General features: G+C 46.8%; 1 protein-coding gene across 4 annotated transcripts in view; it reads left to right on the top strand.

Moving 5' to 3' along the window:
* The window catches only part of ETV4 (ETS variant transcription factor 4), a 39,834-nt gene that overhangs the window by 18,023 nt on the left and 557 nt on the right, over window positions 1-21,254 (top strand). For 2 of the 4 annotated variants that reach the window (XM_028702721.2, XM_028702718.2), the window contains 7 exons: window positions 619-745; window positions 2,201-2,275; window positions 5,523-5,773; window positions 14,069-14,143; window positions 14,996-15,064; window positions 18,583-18,752; window positions 19,820-19,921. In XM_028702721.2, coding sequence (XP_028558554.2) covers window positions 619-745; window positions 2,201-2,275; window positions 5,523-5,773; window positions 14,069-14,143; window positions 14,996-15,064; window positions 18,583-18,752; window positions 19,820-19,921 — 869 coding nt within the window. The remainder of the gene's footprint in view (window positions 1-618; window positions 746-2,200; window positions 2,276-5,522; window positions 5,774-14,068; window positions 14,144-14,995; window positions 15,065-18,582; window positions 18,753-19,819; window positions 19,922-21,254) is intronic. The other 2 variants (XM_028702719.2, XM_028702720.2) reach the window with 2 other exon arrangements.

The following is a 21,254-nucleotide window of genomic DNA, read 5'->3' as shown; positions in this document are numbered from 1 at the left end:
TGGTAGTGGCGCCCTCCCTGTGGAACGCCCTCCCATCAGATGTCAAGGAAATAAACAACTATCTGATTTTAGGAGTCATCTGAAGGCAGCCCTGTTTAGGGAAGATTTTAACATTTGATGTTTTATCGTGCTTTTAATATTCTGTTGGGAGCCGCCCAGAATGGCTGGGGAAACCCAGCCAGGTGGGTGGGGCAGAAATAATAAATTATTATTATTATTATTATTTGGCTTTCCTGGATATAGGCTAGAGAGGGAGATGTAGAAGTTAGCCTGCTGTACAAAGGGAGTAAACCCTACACAAATCCAAAGTAGCACCCCTGAGATGGTTGGATGGTGCCCTGTACGCCTCCTTCTGGCAACTCTTGCCGCCAAGCTGGTGCCAAACATCTTTCTCTGCTTTCCTTTGGAGTGAGGCTGAGAGAGACCTCCATACACATTGCCCAGGCTTGGCCTTCCGAATGTTGGGACTACAACTCCCATGATGGCTGGCCACGCTGGACTAGGGCTGATGGGAGTTGGAGTCCGATAGCTTCTGGAGAACCACGGGCTCCCCAACCCAGTCATAATGCAGGCTCTTTCCTGTTGAAAGGCCTTGATGTCTCGATTTCCTTTTCCCAGTAGCCCTTCACAGCCCCCCAGCTAAGATCAAGAAGGAGCCCCAGAGCCCATGTTCGGAAGCAGCGGGGTCCTGCCGGCGCAGACAGCCTTACCAGTACCGTAATGGGGAGCAATGCCTTTACGCCAGGTAATGTTTTGGGTGAGTGGGTTCCAACCCATTTCCCCTGATCTGACATTCACCTGAAGCACACCTGTCATTATGAGATGTGTTATGTACTGAAGTTCTCACCCTGGGCCAGCGGGGTGATACTATAGATAGTTCAGGTCCACATATGCAAATAAGGGATCGAAAGTGACGTTCAGTGATTGGATAGGTACAGAAAATGGTTACTGTTGCGTTGTAGTGGAGCTCTATATAAGCAGGCTGGCTGAACCCTTCAGTTCAGTTCTGGCCTGGCCTGTGAATAAACAAGAGCTGTTTGAAGAATCGCTGTGTCGTCTGATATGTTCACCCACAACTTAACAAGATGCGTTTCCAGTGTTCCTTGAAAGCGTTAAGAATAGATGTGCTGGCAATCTGTCCGTACGAGGATTCCACCGACTCGACCTTCATCAAGTGGCCGGCTAGCAAGATATGCCCTTTTCCTGGTCACTCCATCCCACCTCTCCCCAGAAACAGCCAGGCAGCATTCCGTGCCCACTAAACATACACAGTCCTCATTGGGTTGCTTTGGAGATTTCCCTCCCTGCCATCCATTCCCCCCCCCCCCCCGGCCCATCACCTTTAAGGGTTCCTCCAGCCCAATACTTTTTTATACTGCTGCAAACTTCAAGGTTTCCCTTGTCTGCTGATACTTTCCTCTTGTGCATGGGTGGTGCTGTTTTGGCTACCAGGGTGGATAAAAATCAATGATTTAAAAAATAAATAAATTAAAAAATATAAATTGGATTTTTTAAAATTTAAATTGGATTTTTAAAATAAAATGCTTTTGGAGGAAAAAATCTAAAGGTGGTTTTCTATTTAAGTTATATTATAGCCCAAAGGCTATTCATCAGGAAAAAAGGATTTGTTTTAAGTTTTTCATGTGTGCTAAAACTCAGTCTAAGTCTTTTTTCAATTGTTTAACCACATCAGTTAACAAACATGGATACATAGACTACAATGTTATTGTTTTAGTTAAATAAATGGTTCAAATTGTTATTAAGGAAGTGATTGTTTTTCTCCTTCCAATAAAGTACAGAAGAAAAGTTGTCCCAATATAAACAGTTAACTTATTAAACCTCACAATAATTTCACAATTTATCTGTCTACTCTGAAAATTTATTATTCCAAAAATAAAACTTTCATCTGGTTGCAAATATTAAGATTATACCAGCAGGAATGAGTCTTTCTGTAAAAAAAATGGTTTAAATCAAGTCTTACTGACTAGTGATTTAAATTGATTTGATTTGAATGAAATCCACCCTGTTGGCTACGTAATGATCTGTACCCAGAGAATGAGGTCGCTAAGAAAAATGAGCAACTGTTTGAGAATCGCACCAGTTACCATGTGTCAGGGTTATGCTGGGATAAGTGGAGGAGGTCAGTGGGAGCAAGAAAGATGTATATCTGTCTGCAACTGATGCTTGCGTATTTTTCTAGGCAAGAGTCAAACTTTGTGAGCTCCCACAGCCTACCCCAGGCTGCGCCCGGACGGGCATACCTTATGGAGCACAGGTGAGCCATGGCATTGAGCAGGTATCATTTCGCAATGCATCCCAACCAATCCTGGAGGCTCAAGCTTGACCTCCCAGCCACCAAATGCCAGGAGTCCTTGAAAGACTTAAATGTTTCTGTAGGGATGGATTTAGACACTAGGAGAGGCTATATTGCCTAGCTGTTATCCTTCCTTGCTCACATTAGCGAGATCAGCAGAGTAGCATCCTTTGCAGGTTAACCGTGGAAGCTAAGACAAGGTGGATTTAACCTTCTAGAAACAATAACCCAGGATGCTCTAAGGCAGGCTGGCTTTTCCTGGTATTACCCCTTCCCCTTAAAAAGCAACAATCACACACACATTGTTTTGTGAAGAAATAAAAGTAGTGTTTACTTACATAATCTAGGTATCGAAGCAGCGATTACAGTAGCAATATGAAGGCAGGCTTATAACTACTAAGTTACAAAAGTACAAAATCTCAGTTCAAAAATGATGAGCTCAGACATGCACATGGCGTCAGCTAGGAAGCCCAATGAAGATAGAGGAGGCAGGAAGGAAGTATGTATGTATGTATGTATGTATGTATGTATGTATGTATGTAGTGTCACAGTTTCCTGCCAAGGCAGACAAAGGAAGTGATCTCACAGAGTGCTCTCTAGCAAATTTTACAAGAGAGCTCTGTGAGCCTCAGCCCCTTCATACACCTCTCTAGCAAAACATGAATTGTTGGTCTGACTGCAATAATATTTCCTCCGACATATGCTCAGGCTAGGGCTCTGGTGGGCCTCTGGGGAAGAGGGGGCTACACATGTGGTTCAGTTGCTTTAAACACTACCAGCTCCTGAGCTAAGTAGTCAACTGGATCGCTAGTGGGTAGGGCAAGGAGGGGGAAGCTGTGGTCCTCCGGCTATTGCTGGTCCACAAATGGCCATCAGTGGGCAGGCACTATGGGAGTTCTAGTCCAACAACAGATGGAGAGCTGCAAGTTCCCCATCGCTTGGGCAGGGTCCCTACATTTTTATTTATTTTTTATTTTTAGTGGCTGGGGCGGGGAAAGAGCGCCCTGAACCTTGACTCTTATTTCAGAAAAGCTTTACCCTACTTTTTGCTTGTGTGTATTTTATTCTTATTATATTTCTATATAACCTTTTCTTCCAAGGAGCTCAAAGTGGAGCACATTGTTCTCTTCAGATGCTGTAGAACTACAGCTCCCACCAGGCCTAGGAAGCCTAGCCAACGGCCAGGGATGGTGGGAATTGTAGTTCTGCAACATCTGGAGGGCCAAAGGGTACCCCACATCTGGCGCTGTGGTTTAAGCCACTGAGCCTCTTGGGCTTGCCAATCAGAAGGTCGGCGGTTCGAATCCCCTTGACGGGGTGAGCTCCCGTTTCTCTGTCCCAGCTCTTGCCAGCCTAGCAGTTTGAAAGCACGTCAGTGCAAGTAGATAAGTAGGTACCACTGCGGAGGGAAGGTAAACGGCATTTCCGTGCGCTCTGGTTTCTGTCACGGTGTCCCGTTGCACCAGAAGCGGTTTAATCATGCTGGCCACATGACCCGGAAAGCTGTCTGTGGACAAACGAGATGAGTGCCACAACCCCATTTGACTGGACTTAACCATCCAGGGGTCCTTTACCTTTACCTTTACCTTACATACCGTATATTAGTCTTAGAGGTTTCACAACACTCCCTTTGTGTGTGTGACGGGCTAACACATCGCTCCCCAGAACGGGTTAATTTTAGAATGCAAATAAACTTCCAGGAAACTCCTCTGCCCCATCCCATAATCCAAACCCAGCAAAGAAATAGAGAGACAGACGGAAAGACAGATATAGAGATCTTCAGAGCTGAGCATCGTGCTCACTTTTCACTTCCAATGCAAAACATGCCTGCAGGGTATCTGTGAGTGCCCATTTTTCTGGGGTATGGCTAAACCCCAACTAGTCTCGGCTTGCTTCCGACCGGTTAGCCTATTTGGCGCCTTCCCAACCCGGCATGCCAGAGATCAGAAACTCGGGCTGTTTGGAAATGTTGAGCAGGATGCAAGCTTACCTGCAGCTAAGCTCTGCTGAATTCACCTGGCATTCCAGACTCCGGTCGTTCACATGCCTGGGAGCCTTTGCCACAAGATGGGCGATAGCTCTGTCGGTAGAGCAGGAGGCTCTGAATCTCAGGGTTGTGGGTTTGAGCCCCTTGTTAGGCAAAAGATTTCTGCATTGCAGGGGGTTGGACTAGATGATCCTTGAGGTCCCTTCCAACAGTTCTGCGATTCTACAAAAGGGTGGCGGCTGTACACTCACATTGCTTTGTATGGGGAGCTGGCCAGCTTGTATAGTCTTATCTTGGTTTTTAAACAGCTTACCGTATTTTTCGCTCTGTAGGATGCACCCGACCATAGGACGCACCTTGTTTTAGAGGGGGAGAACAAGAAAAAAATTCTCCCCCTCTCCGCTCAGCGCCCCTTCAGCGAAGTGGCAGGAGAAACGGAGCCCCTTCCATTTCTCCTCCTGCTTGGCTGAAGGGGCACTGTGCAGCTCTCCCTCTCTGCTGAAGCCAGGAGAGTCTTGCTCTCCCGGCTTCAGCAAAAGGAACCTGAAGCCTTTGGAGCGCAGGGCGAGGTCCCGCTGCACTCCAAAGGCTTCAGGCAGCTATCCCTGAAGCCTGGAGAGCAAGAGGGGTCGGTGCGCACTGACCCCTCTCACTCTCCAGGCTTCAGCGAAAGCAACGCGAAGCCTCCGGAGCGTGGGGGGAGCGCTCCCTCTGCGCTTCAGAGGCTTCGCATTGCTATCGTTGAAGCCAAGGCACCTGCATTCGCTCAAATAGGACGCACACACATTTCCCCTTAATTTTTGGAGGGGGAAAAGTGCGTCTTATAGAGCGAAAAATACGGTAGTTCTCAAACATTTTGGCTCCTGAACGCCGCAAACCCAGAAGTGACTGTTCCGGTTTGCGAACTATTTTTTGGAAGCTGAACGTCTGACAGGGCTTCCGACTGGCTGCAGGAGCTTCCTGCAGCCAATCAGAAGCCGTTCTTTGGTTTCCGAACGTTTTGGAAGTCGGACAGACTTCCGGAACGGATTCCGTTCGACTTCCAAGGTACGACTGTAGTGCGTTTCTTAAATCTTAGCTTTCGCTGGAGGCCTTTTAAGCAGAATGGCTGTAGTTGCACCCAGCGCCGGGCGGGGGGGTGAGACTAGATGATCACCAGGGTTCCCTCGAAGTCTGTAATCCTGTTATTCTATGCCCATTATCTTTCTGTCCTCCTCCCAGCTCCTCGTACCAGCTGCGCGGCGAGATGGGCCAATCCTTCCCCACCTCTCAAGCCTTGGGATCGGACGCCCCGCCGGCATATCAGCGCCCGCTGTCTGCCCCGTGCCTCCCGTACCCAGCCCAGGGCTTCAAGCAGGAGTTCCACGACCCAATGTACGACCAGGCAAACCCACTGGGGGCCGGTGGCAGCTCCCGATATGCAGCAGGAGTGGTAATCAAACAGGAGCAGATGGACTATGCTTTTGACGCAGGTAGGCAGTGAGAGAGTCAGGCTGAATTGTGGGGTGTGTGTGTGAGAGAGAGAGATGAGATACTCTAGACCAGGGGTCTGCAACCCGCGGCTCCGGAGCCGCATGTGGCTCTTTTACACCTTTGCCGTGGCTCCGGGGCGGATACTAGCGAGGGGAGGAGGCGCATTGTGTGCCCCGACACTCCCCACTGTGGCGGGCGCTGTACTGGCTGTGACGTTGCATGGGGGCGGTGCATGCGTTAGTTTTGCGGCTCCCAGGTTTTTTTCTTCTTCGGAAACGGGTCCAAGTGGCTCTTTTTGTCTTAAAGGTTGCAGACCCCTGCTCTAGTACATTGGTAGGCAAACTAAGGCCCGGGGGCCGGATCTGGCCCAATCGCCTTTTAAATCTAGCCCGCGGATGGTCTGGGAATCAGCCTGTTTTTACAAGAGCAGAATGTGTGCTTTTATTTAAAACGCATCTCTGGGTTATTTGTGGGGCCTGCCTGGTGTTTTTAGATGAGTAGAATGTGTGCTTTTATTTAAAATGCATCTCTGGGTTATTTGTGGGGCATAGGAATTCATCCCCCCCCCAATATATATAATCTGGCCCCCACAAGGTCTGAGGGACAGTGGACCGGCCAACTGCTGAAAAAGTTTGCTGACCCCTGCTTTAGTATTTTTCTTCAGCACAGCGTATCGAAGCCCATTAGCCCTGCAGAGTCATCATGGCGGGGCCCCTCTTCTGAAGGGTGGGGTGCGGTTGGGGTGTCATGCACAGAGCACCCAAAACATGGAAGTGGTCCTTTAAAAATAATATATTTGTTCATGCTTTTCAGGTTTATACATTTCACTAATTTACAATCATTTTAACATTCAAAACTTGACTTCCTTCCCCCCTCTTTCTGCAGTTCCGTAATGTACCTTAATGTACAGCCCGTTTTGTGTGTGTTTTTAAAAGCTGCTTTTTCTTAAGTTATTGATTATGTTATGGAAATGTACAAGCTTTTCGGGTTCATATAATTCTTCATCAGCCAACTATAACTTCGATGAATCTTGAAAGCTTGCAGCCTCTCATCCCACACTCAACTGCTTCCCCAAACTTATTGGTCTTAACCGTCTCAGTATTCTTCTACTTTTGGGGCAACAATGACAAAATAAGTCTACCCAACCTACTTTCTTTCTTTCTTTCTTTCTTTCTTTCTTTCTTTCTTTCTTTCTTTCTTTCTTTCTTTCTTTCTTTCTTTCTTTCTAGAAAGCCACAGGTCACTTTCAGCCAGGTTGCACCTCTCCCCCTCCCTTCCTTTCTTTGACTGAGAGGCAATCTTTTCTTTCTTTACTCATTTCCTTTTACTTCTCAGCCTGGAATGTTTCTGTGCTCAGTTTCATAGCTTGCAAGCTAATGAGCCTGTGAGATGTGATCAAAAGGTGGCGGCTGTTCTTTAGGCAAGCCTACCCTCCTCTCTTGTGCGCATCTCACTCTGGAGGGATAGCTTACGCACTACAAGATCTCTGAATAAGTTCTTCCAGGACCATCTCCAGCTACAAACCTCCTACAAACCTATCCCCTGCCCTGGATAAACGAAACCCTCTCCAGTGAGATTGGTCCTCTCATTCAGTTTTTTCAATAGCCTTCTAAGACCAGAGTGGGGATCAAACTGGGCTTTGACATTTATGTATCTATGCAACAGTTCCACTTAATCGTACTTTATTTTTTCTTTTCTTTTCTTTTATATGATTTTTGTTACGTTTTCTGTTTTGCAGTTTTAAATACAGTGGTAACTCGGGTTACATACGCTTCAGGTTCCAGACTCCACTAACCCAGAAATAGTACCTCGGGTTAAGAACTTTGCTTCAGGGCGAGAACAGAAATTGTGTGGTGGCAGTGGAAGGCCCCATTAGTTAAAGTTGTACCTCAGGTTAAGACAGTTTCAGGTTAAGAACGGACCTCCAGAATGAATTAAGTTCTTAACCCGAGGTACCACTGTACTTGTTTAAACAGCCAGTACACTTCCGAGCACAATTCAAAGTGTTGGTGCTGACCTTTAAAGCCCTAAACAGCCTCAGCCTAAGATACCTGAAGGGGCGTCTCCACCCCCATCATTCAGCCCAGACACTGAGGTCCAGCGCCCAGGGCCTTCTGGCGGTTCCCTCCCTGCAAGAAGTGAGGTTACAGGGAACCAGGCAGAGGGCCTTCTCGGTGGTGGCATCTGCCCTGTGGAACGCCCTCCCAGCAGATGTCAAGGCAATAAGCAACTCTTTTATTTTTAAAAGAAGGCGGCCCTCTTTAGGGAAGTTCTCAATGTCTGACACTGTATTGTTTTTAATATTCGGTTGGAAGCTGCCCAGAGTGGCTGGGGAAACCCAGCAAGATGGGCGGGGTATAAATAATAAATTATTATTATTATTATTATTATATTTATTCTTTATTATTATTTATTATTTACAATATCAATGACTTCCCTTCTTCTCTTTCCATGGTTCATTTTGCATACCATATATCCCTCCATATTTCACATAAACTAAACCATTCAGTATTCTGTTATCACATCCACCAAAACTTATTCACACTGTTGAATTTATCTTAATGCTACCAGCATTTTTAAATGAACACAATTCTCACCCATATATTCAGTAAACATTTCCCAATCTTCTTTAAACGTATGTTCTTCTTGTTCTCTTATTCTATATGTTAAATCTGCAAGTTGCACATATTCCATCAGTTTTTAAGTTGCCATTCTTTTTTAGTTGGGACCTCACTCATTTTCCATTTTTGGGCTAACGAAACATGGGCCGCAGTGGTAGCATACATAAATAGTCTTTTTTGACACCTGGGAATTTCCCTCTGAATTTTCCCCAACGAAAAGGGACTCTGGGTTGTGTGGTTTGGTTTTTTTTTTTTTGGAAAGGTATTTTAAAACATTTTTTTTCAATTCATTGTATATCATTTCCCAATACTCTTTTACCCTTTTACAAGTCCACCACATATGATGAAATGTACCCTCAACCCTGTTACATCTCCAGCACTTATCTGATTGGGACTTATACATTTTAGCAAGTCTACTCGGAGTTAGATCTGTAAATCATTTTCAGGTAGTTTATGTATCTATTCAATTGCCCCACTTAATAATACAGTGGTACTTTGGTTCTCAAATGCCTTGGTACTCAAAACAACTTGGAACCCAAACACTGCAAACCCGGAAGTAAGTGTTCTGGTTTGCAAACCTTTTTTGGAAGCTGTGCTCCATTTTGAGTGTTACTCTTCCGATTTGAGTGTTGCGCTGAGGTCTATCTGTTTTTGCTATTTATTTTGTGTTTTTATTTCTGTGGCTTTTTTGTTTTGTTTTTGTAACTGTGTGGAACCCAGTTCAGCTACTGATTGATTGATTGATTGTGTGACTGCAGTACATTGTTTATTGCTTTCGTTTTATTGATCCATGGTCTCATTAGACCAGGAGTAGGCAAACTAAGGCCCGTGGGTCGGATGCAGCCCAATCGCCTTCTCACTCCAGCCTGCAGATGGTCCGGGAATCAGCGTGTTTTTACATGAGTAGAATGTAGAACGTGTCCTTTTTTAAAAAATGCATCTCTGGGTTATTTGTGGGGCATAGGAATTCATTCATATATTTTTTCCCCAAAATATAGTCCGGCCCACCACACGGTCTGAGAGACGGTAGACCGGCCCACGGCTGAAAAAGGTTGCTGACCCCTGCGTTTGATAGTAAAATTCATGTTAAACTGCTGTTTTAGGGGTTGTTTTTCAAAATCTGGAACGGATTAATCCGTTTTGCATTGCTTTCTATGGGAAAGCGCGCCTTGGCTTTGGAAACGCTTTGGTTTTGGAACGGATTTCCAGAACAGATTAAGTTTGGGAACCATGGTACCGCTGTACCATTTCTGTGTACAAAAAGAAACTGGCAACCCTTTCATCTGGCTGGAGACTTTTATCTGGCCTGTGAGGTTGCCGGGGTTTCCTTTTTATCCACCCCCTTGCTTAAATTGCGCCTTCACTTTTAAGCTTATCAAACCCCGACGGCACACAGTTATTCCGCTCCAGGGTGCCGTGACATTTTGTGACCTTCAAATACTAGCAGAGAGGGAGCGAAGAGGCGCTGCTGTGCTTCTTCCGAAGGCCTGGCATTGCGTTACGTTGCATAACCTCGAGCCGCCTCCCCCCCCCCCCGCCTGCCTCTGTTTCCTAGCAGGGAGCCCTCCTGTTGCTGAATGGAGCAGAAAGGAATTTCATTCACAAAATGGAGGCACAGGAACTGGGCTCTGGGCTGGCGGAGTGTCGGATTACAGCAAGGCTGCTCTCCTTATGGGCAGCTGACATCAGCGCACAGGCTGGTAACCGGAGCCAAATCTTGCTTGGCTCGAAGCCCAGAGGGAAGAAAGTCTGGGCATGCAACTTCTGACTCCCCGAGGCGTCGAAATGCCTGGGTAGAACAGGGGATTCTTTGGCTGCCAGAGAAGCCGGAAAAAAAAACCAGCCCCCTCTTTCCGGCAGCCCTTAATTTTCTCCATGGGCAGCCTTTAAAGACTTTTCCTGGGCTGCCCCATCCTCTCCGCTGAACCTTGCAAAACCACAGGCTGCTTTGGGGAGAGTAGCCCCACTTACCAATGTTATAAGAATAAACTGCTGCTTTTCCCTTATGGCAGTGTTTTTCAACCTTTTTTGGGCAAAGGCACACTTGTTTCATGAAAAAAAAATCACGAGGCACACCACCATTAGAAAATGTTAAAAAATTTAACTCTGTGCCTATATTGACTATATATAAAGTAATTCTCTTGAATAGGAATCAAATAAACACAAAGAAAGTATTTTATAATTACTTTATTATGAAATAGTAAGTAAACAGAAATGTGAAAAATTATAAAATACTTTATTTTTAAATCTTTCGAATTTTTCAATTTTTCCCATGGCACACCAGGCAACATCTCGCGGTACACTAATGTGCCGCGGAACAGTGGTTGAAAAACACTGCCTTATGGGGTACCCAAGAGCCCATATAGAGTCCTTATGTAGGTTCTCTATCGCTAGGAGAAATCGCGTCCTCCCTAAAAGAGGCCACGTGTTGCAGTGAGACCTGGGGACCGACCTCCTGTGTTGTGGGTGGGTAAGATTGGACAGCCACACCACCTGATTGGTAGGTCCTTCGATGTTGGGTTCAATCTGGCCAATGGGGCGCAGTCCAAACGGTTCAAGGGACCTATTTATGCCCATGCAGGCGCTGTGGGTAAAAGCCTCAGCACCTAGGACTTGCCGATCGAAAGGTTGGCGGTTCGAATCCCCACGGCGGGGTGCGCTCCCATCGCTCGGTCCCAGCACCTGCCAACCTAGCAGTTCGAAAGCACCCCTGGGTGCAAGTAGATAAATAGGGACCGCTTACTAGCGGGAAGGTAAACGGCGTTCCGTGTGCTGCGCTGGCTCGCTAGATGCAACTTGTCACGCTGGCCACGTGGCCCGGAAGTGTCTGCAGACAGCGCTGGCCCCCGGCTTATAGAGTGAGATGAGCGCACAACCCTAGAGTCTGTCAAGACTGGCCCGTACGGGCAGGGGTACCTTTACCTTTACCTTTATGTGACCCAGAGCTTCCTCTATTGGCTTGTGCATTCGGAACACCCGCCCACCTCTCCCTTCTTTTGGGGCATTTTGCGATTGACCTTTGTGATTGTCTGTCATTGGGACAGGGGCACGGCAGGAATTTCCCCCACTTGGCTGATTGGCTGTTGCCATTGGGGTTTCGCCTGCCGCATAGCAAATCATCACAACTTCTAAGGTTGCAGATAGGCTCTGGTTCAGGTGATAGGGATGGGAGAATGGTCTCACCATCCCTATGTGAAGGGTATTCCGTTAAAGGAATCCAGGGACTCAGCTGGTTTGGTCAACCCCCGAGAGGGGGTTGTGCCTGTGCCTAAGTCCAGGGGGGCATCTGAGTGGTGAACATAGCCTGTTCCTGGCTTTTCGCCTACCCAGGTGTTCACCCTTGGCTGACCTATGCTGGTGCCCTGGGTCAGCACTGCCTGCAAGGGTGCAGGGAACTAGTTGAACTAGAGCCTGTGCAACCACTCACCTTCTGCAATCAATAAAGTTGTGGCCTAAATTCTGCCAAAAACCAAAACTAAAATTTGAGTCAAGTGTGTCTTTATTTAGGGGGGAGGACTCTGGGTCTGTGGGACTGTGGGACTCTGAGGACTGAGGGACGCGGGTGGCACTGTGGGTAAAACCTCAGCGCCTAGGACTTGCCGATCGCATGGTCGGCGGTTCGAATCCCTGCGGCGGGGTGCGCTCCCGTTGCTCGGTCCCAGTGCCTGCCAACCTAGCAGTTCGAAAGCACCCCTGGGTGCAAGTAGATAAATAGGGACCGCTTACTAGCAAGAAGGTAAACGGCGTTCCGTGTGCTGCGCTGGCTCGCCAGATGCAGCTTGTCACGCTGGCCACGTGACCCGGAAGTGTCTCCGGACAGCGCTGGCCCCCGGCTTCTTGAGTGAGATGGGCGCACAACCCTAGAGTCTGGCAAGACTGGCCCAAACGGGCAGGGGTACCTTTACCTTTACCTTTACTCTGGGTCTGAACACGCAAAATAACAGACACCAACCAGAGAATGTTGAAAAGCAAAGCAGCTAGTAAGCCTGATCTTTATTAAAAACTGTTGCAACAGGGTGCTCAACCCCCCCCCCCGCCACCCACATAAGACCTTAGAATTCCTATAACACCAACTTTTAAACATTTAACCCATGCATTTGAAATACACTGTTGTTCGCAGCCGCGTTTCAGTGTTGGGTTTTAATGCAGGCTTGTGGGGCAAAAAGAACTTTTGCTTAATAGGGCATCGTCTTGCATATTATGCAATGGTATCTGAAGCATTTTTAGCCATTTCGGCATAATCCGTCAACTCGAGCTGCCATTCTTCTCTGGTCGGGACTTTATCTTCTTTCCATCTCTGGACCAATAACATCTGCGCAGCTGTGGTCGCAAACATAAATAGTTTTTTCTGCTCCCTTGGGATTTCGGCACTTAGAATTCCTAAAAGGGAAGGCTTCAGCTTTTTAAGCAAAGGTTATTTTAAACATTTTTTCCCCAACTCATTATATATCATTTCCCAAAATCCTTTTACTACCTTACAATTCCACCACATATGATAGATGGTGCCTTCTTTTCCCTTACATTTCCAGCATACATTTGAGCCATAGCTGTCAACTTACAGCTTTGAAAATAAGGGACCAGCAGCCTCGAAAATAAGGGATCAGCAGCCAAAATAAGGGATTTTGCTTAGCTTATACAGAAATCCGCCACTGATGGAGCCATGCTGCTTTTGCTGTGACTGACTCTGTTTTGCAGGGGGTTGGACTAGATGATCCTAAGGGTCTACAACTCCAACCAAAGAAGAGTGGCAGACAAAACTGATGAACGACGTCGAGATGGCAAAGCTTACAGGCAGAATTAGAAACCAGGAAGAGGACCTCATTAATAAAGAATGGGGAAAGTTTATAATTTAGTTGAAAAGCTATTGTAAAGAGTTACATACATTGGTAGGATTGACAGTAAAAATTTGAACTATGGATGGACAAATGATTTATAAAAATAGAGTTATGAAAGGGATGCAGAGGGGGAAATCACTACATTAAGATGCTGCACTGGTTGGAGGGTATGCTAAGCAGCACGTCGGGGCTGCCGTCGTCCTGGTGCAAGGAGTTCCATCGGCTCTTCCCTGCCCGAGAGAGGGGAGGAGGGAGAGAGACTCTTGCCCACGCCGCCCGCAAGCCCGGCATGAGGTGGTTGCGGCGCCGCCGCAGCTTCTGAAGCGCCACCCTTCTGCGTTCCTCCCCATCCCCTCCTCTTCCGCCTCCTCAGCCGCCGCCGCTGCCACCTCCGGCTTCCCCTGGCAGCATGGCAGAAGTCTCGCAAGAGAGGGGCTGCCTGCCTGCCCGCCGCCACCCGTCTCCTCACAACGAGCCCCTGAGGGGGGGAAAGGGAGAGACAGAGACACGGCAGCTCGTGCACGCTTTCTCTCTTGCGGCAGAGGACCCTGAGCCGCTGCTTCCCTCCCGAGCCGGGCGAGCATGAAACCCAGGAAATTTAAGGGACATCATCAATAAGGGACAGCAGCGGGACACGGCGCTGGGATAAGGGAATTTCCCGCCAAATAAGGGACGGTTGACAGCTATGGTTTGAGCATGTTTTATACATTTTTGCCAACCTTAAATTCCATAACTTCTCCCAAGCTGTAAGTTGTATATTATACCCAAAGTCTCTTGCCCAATGTAGCATTACTGATTTGACCTGTTTGTCTTTTGTATCTTTGTGTCTGTCTTATAGATGTCCCGAGCTGCCATTCGATGTATATGAATGTGGAACCCTTCCCTGGACATTCCAATGCCGACGGCACACTCGGTGAGGCATTTTCCTTGAAGGCCTTTTCTTGTCTGCAAGCCAATATCTTCTATTAGCTGGGCTGTTTAGCCGTTTCTCAGTCTACACATGTGACCAGGCTGACTAGTAAAAGGCAGGATTATACACTCAGGAAAGGATCTGTCCTTTGTTTTCTGTACAGTGGTACCTTGGGTTACAGACGCTTCAGGTTACAGACTCCGCTAACCCAGAAATAGTACCTCGAGTTAAGAACTTTGCTTCAGGATGAGAACAGAAATTGTGCGGTGGCAGCGGGGGGGGCCCCATTAGCTAAATTGGTGCTTCAAGTTAAGAACAGTTTCAGGTTAAGAACGGACCTCCAGAACAAATTAACCCGAGGTACCACTGTATTTTGAGTTCAGCTGCAGTACATATGGGCCGTTAAGAAAAGCACGTACTTTCTGAGCATTGCAGAGTCTCCATGTCACACAACCCTGGCTGGGTGACACCAAGGGAAGGCGTGTGGCGTTAGAAGCTTTTATAGGGGTGAGCGGTTGTCATGTGATCACTCCCAGCCAACCTGGAGCATTGCGAGCAGCACTGGGACACGTGACCAGTCCCAGCTGATCCAGGAGCACTGGAAAGAAGGTTCTGCCAGCTAACCCTGGTTGATGATTCAGTCAATCATCCCCCAAACAGGAACGTTCAAGACTCCTACTGCAAGCCAGATCTTTTTTTACGCAGTTATTCACCAAGCAAAACTAAATTATGTTCATTTAGCCAAGCTATCTTTTTGAATCCTTATGAAAAGTTTTTAGTACCCCTCATTTTTGGAATGTGAAAGTTGGGGAAAAAAATCAGTACGCTCTGCTGATTTGTTCTTTGTTTCCACAGGGTACAGTTATGAGAAACAGGCGCGGCCGTTCGCTGATGACGTCTGCGTCGTCCCTGAGAAGTTTGAAGGTCAGATACGCAATTGCCCTGGGTTATATGAGTTGCACCACTGTGCATCCACCATCTTTTCAAAGGCTGCCTGACTGAGCTAAACGTTTTGCATGAATTCAGTATTCTCTAAAACAAACAATTTAAAGAAATCTGAACCAGAATGTCCCAGCTATGAGCCACAGATCATAATCCCTCCCTGCATATGAAGAAAAGCCCAAGTCTTTACAGCCTTGGAGATTTGCGACATTTAAATGCAGGGCCTTTTGTCTTGTGCACAGTTCTGGTAAGGAAGCAAATCAAACCTTCTCATCAGAACCGGAGCAATGACCTACATTGTCTTGCCCAAAGCTGAAATCTCCCTTCCTCTCTGAAACTTCAGGTGGAACTAGAACTGGAAAAACTAAATTTGAAATCCAGATTGTAATAGAGGTGTGTGTGTGTGTGTGTGTGTGTGTGTTGGAGCATGGGGCTAGGCCATTGTGTCTTATCTCATTGATGAGTAAAAAGGGGGTGGGCATCTGGGGAAAAAGACTTTGGCAATCCCACCCGCCAAAGGAGCCCAATGTGTTTTGAAAATACAGTTGTACCTTGCTTAACGAACGACTTGTGAGTCGAATGTTTTGGCTCCCGAACGCCGCAAACCCAGAAGTGAGTGTTCCAGTTTGCAGATGTTCTTTTGAAATCCGAACGTCCGGCGTGGTTTCCGATTGGCTGCAGGCTGCAGCCAATCGGAAGCCGCGCCTTGGTTTCTGAACTTTTTGAAAGTCGAACGGACTTCAGGAACAGCTTCCGTTCGGCTTCCAAGGTACTACTGTATACCTGAGTTAGATAGTACTGTATACCTGAGATAGATAGATATAGATAGATAGATAGATAGATAGATAGATAGATAGATGATAGATAGATAGATAGATAGATATAGCAGGAGCGGAGAGCCTTTGCCCCCCCCCCCGTTGTTGTTTTTTAAAATCATTTTTATTGATTTTCCAATAAAAACAGCCAATCAATGCATCCACATCATAATCCAATTAAAAACAATAAGCTAAAATTAAAAAATGACCAAATTACAGTCCAAATTTTTAATTATTAATTTTCCATACTCCCCATAGTCTGGACCTCTGAAAAATGTCTCCAATATCTTCGTTCCTGCCTCTTCTCGTTGTTTTCATATTTTCTACCTCTGATCTTAATGCTTTAAAGTTCTACGTCCCTGGCTATGCGGTTCTCAGTCATGTCCAATATCATATATCCTTTCATCCATCGAATACAGCTTCATTAGTATATATATATATATATTCTCAACTGTCTGTTTACCAGCGCAGCTTTTCCTGACTTCATTCCAATCCGGGCTGTTGTCCAAATTTGTTGTTTGAAGTTTAACGACGCATCAACTCCCAAGTTGTTAAATCATTCCAATCCGGGCTGTTGTCCAAGCCTTCCTTTTGAGATTTAATGACGCAGTACCTTCCACGTTATTAAGTTGTTACTATAGATTGTTGAGCATACTGTCTGCAATATCGCAGTGTGAATGAACTGTATCTCACAGATATAAGTCATTTGGCGATCGATCAGCCTTCCTGGAGACCACACAATCCCCCCCCTCCGGACCCTAGAAGGGCCCCTGCCCCCAGTTGTAACTGAGTTGCAACTCACACAAGCCCCAGCAGGCATGGCCGATGAGAGTTGCAGTTCAGCAGTGCCTGGTGAGCTAAAAGTGCCCTTCACCTAATGCCCAGAGCATGCCTCTCCCCTACTAACGAGAGGGAAATGAAAAATTGGAGTTCTAGGCAGAGGTTGATGCTGACACCTCCTTTCTTATTGGTTAAAATAAATAGAGTTAACATTCAGGGCGCTTCTTGTTTTCTTTGATTTATTTATATTTATTTATTGGAAGTTTTATTTACAACATAACCCCCACCCCCCCATACAGAAATCCACCCTCATTAAACGTGAACATAACATACAACAACAACAACAACAACAACAACAACAACAACAACAATAATTAATTTATTATTTGTACCCCGCCCATCTGACTGGGTCTCCCCAGCCACTCTGGGCGGCTTCCACAGAAACCAAAAATACACTAAAATCATACATTAAAAACTTCCCTGAACAGGGCTGCCTTAAGATGTCTTCTGAATGTCAGGTAGTTGTTTATCGCTTTGACATCTGATGGGAGGGCGTTCCACAGGGCGGGAGCCACTACCGAGAAGGCCCTCTGCCTGGTTCCCTGTAGCTTTGCTTCTCGCAATGAGGGAACCGCCAGAAGGCCCTTGGCGCTGGACCTCAGCGTGCCCGGGCAGAACGATGGGGGTGGAGACGCTCCTTCAGGTATACTGGGCTGAGGCTGTTTAGGGCTTTAAAGCTCAACACCAGCACTTTGAATTGTGCTCGGAAACGTACTGGGAGCCAATGTAGGTCTTTCAAGACCGGTGTTATGTGGTCTCGGCGGCTGCCCCCAGTCACCAGTCTAGCTGCCTCATTCTGGATTAGTTGTAGTTTCCGGGTCACCTTCAAAGGTAGCCCCACGTAGAGCGCATTGCAGTAGTCCAAGCGGGAGATAACCAGAGCATGCACCACTCTGGCGAGACAGTCCGCGGGCAGGTAGGGTCTCAGCCTGCGTACCAGGTGGAGTTGGTAGACAGCTGCCCTGAATACAGAATTGACCTGCGCCTCCATGGACAGCTGTGAGTCCAAAATGACTCCCAGGCTGCGCACCTGGTCCTTCAGGGGCACAGTTACTCCATTCAGGACCAGGGAGTCCTCCACACCAGCCCGCCCCCTGTCCCCCCAAAACAGTACTTCTGTCTTGTCAGGATTCAACCTCAATCCATTAGCCGCCATCCATCCTCCAACCGCCTCCGGGCCTTCACCGCCTTCACTGGTTCTGATTTGAAAGAGAGGTAGAGCTGGGTATCATCCGCATACTGATGAACACCCAGTCTAAACCCCCTGATGATCTCTCCCAGCGGCTTCATATAGATGTTAAAAAGCATGGGGGAGAGGACGGAACCCTGAGGCACCCCGCAAGTGAGGGTCCAGGGGTCTGAACACTCATCCCCCACCACCACTTTCTGAACACGGCCCAGGAGGAAGGAGCGGAACCACTGTATAACAGTGCCCCCAGCTCCCAGCCCCTCAAGATGGTCCAGAAGGATGTTATGGCAATAAGCATAACATACAACAATACAAACAACCAAATAAAAGACTTCCTTTATCCTGCATCTGGCCTCCTTATTTACTTCTTTTAAGCTGTTTCCTTTATGGATAATTATTAAGATTTTTCTAATTATAACTTAAATATCCATAAAGTCTCCTGCAGACATTAATCGAAACAAGTCCAGGTATGTATTTTAGGGCACTGTTTTGTGAAGTATTCTCTGCATTTCCCCCATGCTTTTTGAAACTCTTGTCTAGTGTGATCTGTAATTGCCTCCGTTAATGCAATATACTCGTAACAGTTTGTCTTGCCATTCCTTTTTTGTTGGCACAGTTTCTTTTCTTGTTTTCATTATGTTGGCTGTGCTTGGCAGGGGACATCAAGCAAGAAGGGGGTGGGTACCGCGAGGGCCCCCCTTATCAACGGCGGGGGTCTCTACAGCTTTGGCAGTTCCTGGTAGCTTTGCTGGACGACCCAAGCAACTCCCATTTCATTGCCTGGACAGGCCGAGGGATGGAATTCAAACTCATTGAACCAGAGGAGGTGGGTCTTGTTTAAGGCTGAATTAATTTTTGTACTTCACACCAAGTTTTGATTCCGGTGCAATTTACAGTGTACTGTTATCTCCTCCCTTTCTCCTTCTCCAAATAAACTTCGATAAATGTGCCAATGGCCACTGCTGGACAGGGAAGAGCACTCTGCGTGCACTCAGAGGCCACCTTCTCATCAGCCCAGCTAGCTAGTTTGTACCCCCTAAATAAAACCAGGCTTCGATGTTCGAACATGGTGGGTTGTTGTTTTTTTGGGAAGTTCCTTGACATGGTGTGTTTCGCATTATTGTTAATTATTGAATTTATATACTGCTCTACAGTGGTACCTCGGGTTACAGGCGCTTCAGGTTACAGACTCCACTAACCCAGAAATAGTACCTCGGGTTAAGAACTTTGCTTCAGGATGAGAACAGAAATCACGTGGCGGCAGTGGGAGGCCCCATTAGCTAATGGGGTAAGAACAGTTTCAGGCTAAGAACAGTTTCAGGTTAAGAACGGACCTCCAGAACGAATTAAGTTCTTAACCCGAGGTACCACTGTATATCCGCAGGTCTCAGGGCGGTTCACAGGATAAAATCAGAATATAAAACCACAATGTAAATAATAATACTAATTAATTTATTAATTATACTCCACCCATCTGGCTGTGTTTACCCACCCACAGGATATTAAAACATGCTAAAACACCAAACATTGAAAACTTCCCTAAATGGGGCTGCCTTCAGATGTCTCCTAAAAGTCATTGAGTTGTTTATTTCCTTGACATCTGCTGAGAGGGCATTCCACAGGGCAGGCGCCACCACCAAGAAGTCCCTGTGCCTGGTTCCCTGTAACCTCACTTCTTGTGGTGAGGGAACCACCAGAAGGCCCTCGGAGCTGGACCTCCGTGTCCAGGCAGAACTATGGGGGTGGAGACGCTCCTTCAAGTGTACTGAATAATCAAAATAAAAACAACAACCCAACCCCTCCCCCCAAAAAAACCCATATTTTAAAGGGCATAGAATTAAACCCAGCATTGTTTTTCTCTCTGCTCCCCACCTTCGATGGGCACGGCTGCAGGTGGCGCGGCTTTGGGGCATCCAGAAGAATCGCCCAGCCATGAACTACGACAAACTGAGCCGCTCTCTTCGCTACTATTACGAAAAGGGCATTATGCAAAAGGTTGGTTTTGCGTCTGGAGCGGAGGGCGGTTGACCGGAGTTGAAGTTGGGTTGCGCTTGGGTGCAGTTTGGTTCTCACCCCTGAATTCTGCAAAGTCATACTTGTGACTAAGGATAGAGAGGATGATAGCGAGATTCGCCTCAGAGACTGGTTGTAAGAAGGCCGGCAGGTTGGGGGCTGAATGAGGGCAGACTGAGGTTGGTGGGGCAGTACCTCTCCCCCCCCCCCCCACAATAAATTCGCCTCCACGGCCTGTGCAGTTTGAGCTTAGGAGGGGTGTGGAGCATATGCATTAATAGAAATTATTTTAAAAAACAGCTATGAAAAAGGGAAAAGAGAGAAAGAAGCAGGAAGAAGAAAGGAATCGGAGAAAGGGAAAGGGAAAGAAACAAAAAAGAAAGGGGGAATGAAGCAATAAAGATGCTGCTCAGAATGTTGGGTGTTGAGTTCATATATATATATATATATAATATAAAATAAATACACACACACACATTTTTATTAGTTTTTTTAACATATCATTTCCAACAATCATATAACATAACTTCTTATCTTATACGATATTTTAGACTTCTGTCAACACCTCTGATGATTTTCCATTCTTTATCATTTACTCTGCATTTCTTAATTTCTCTATTACTTTTAATTATCATTAACTAATAATTCTCCTCATAGTCTTTCTTGCAGTATTTCAAATAGTCCTCCTTACAGAACTTCTTGCAGTTCTACTGGCGTAATCTGTTCATTACACAGAATGCTGGGTTCTGTAGCTACTTGACATCTGGTGGGAGGGCGTTCCACAGGGCGGGCGCCACCACCGAGAAGGCCCTCTGCCTGATTCCCTGTAACCTCACTTCTCACAGTGAGGGAACCGCCAGAAAGCCCTCGGCAGTGGACCTCAGTGTCCGGGCAGAACGATGGGGGTAGAGACGCTCCTTCAGATATACTGGGCCAAGGCCGTTTAGGTCAGCACCAACACTTTGAATTGTGCTCGGAAATGTACTGGGAGCCAATGTAGGTCTTTCAGGACCGGCGTTATAAGGTCCTGGCGACCACTCCCAGTCAACATCCACATTCGGGATTAGTTGTAGTTTCCAAGTCACCTTCAAAGGTAGCCCCACGTAGAGCGCATTGCAGTAGTCCAAGCTGAAGATAACCAGAGCATGCACCACTCTGGCAAGACAGGGCACAGGCAGGTAGGGTCTCAGCCTGCGTACCAGATGAAGCTGGTAGACAGCTGCCCTGGCACAAAGAACGCACCCAACCTCTGTTCTGGGGTCTTCCATGTGGGGTTATTAGCAAGAACCATTTGTTACTGTACTCTTTCTACTCC

This window comes from Podarcis muralis, chromosome 13, assembly GCF_964188315.1.
Source record: "Podarcis muralis chromosome 13, rPodMur119.hap1.1, whole genome shotgun sequence".
Taxonomy (NCBI): domain Eukaryota; kingdom Metazoa; phylum Chordata; class Lepidosauria; order Squamata; family Lacertidae; genus Podarcis; species Podarcis muralis.
Note: the sequence above shows the minus strand (reverse complement) of the source record. Positions and strands in the feature narration are given on the sequence as shown.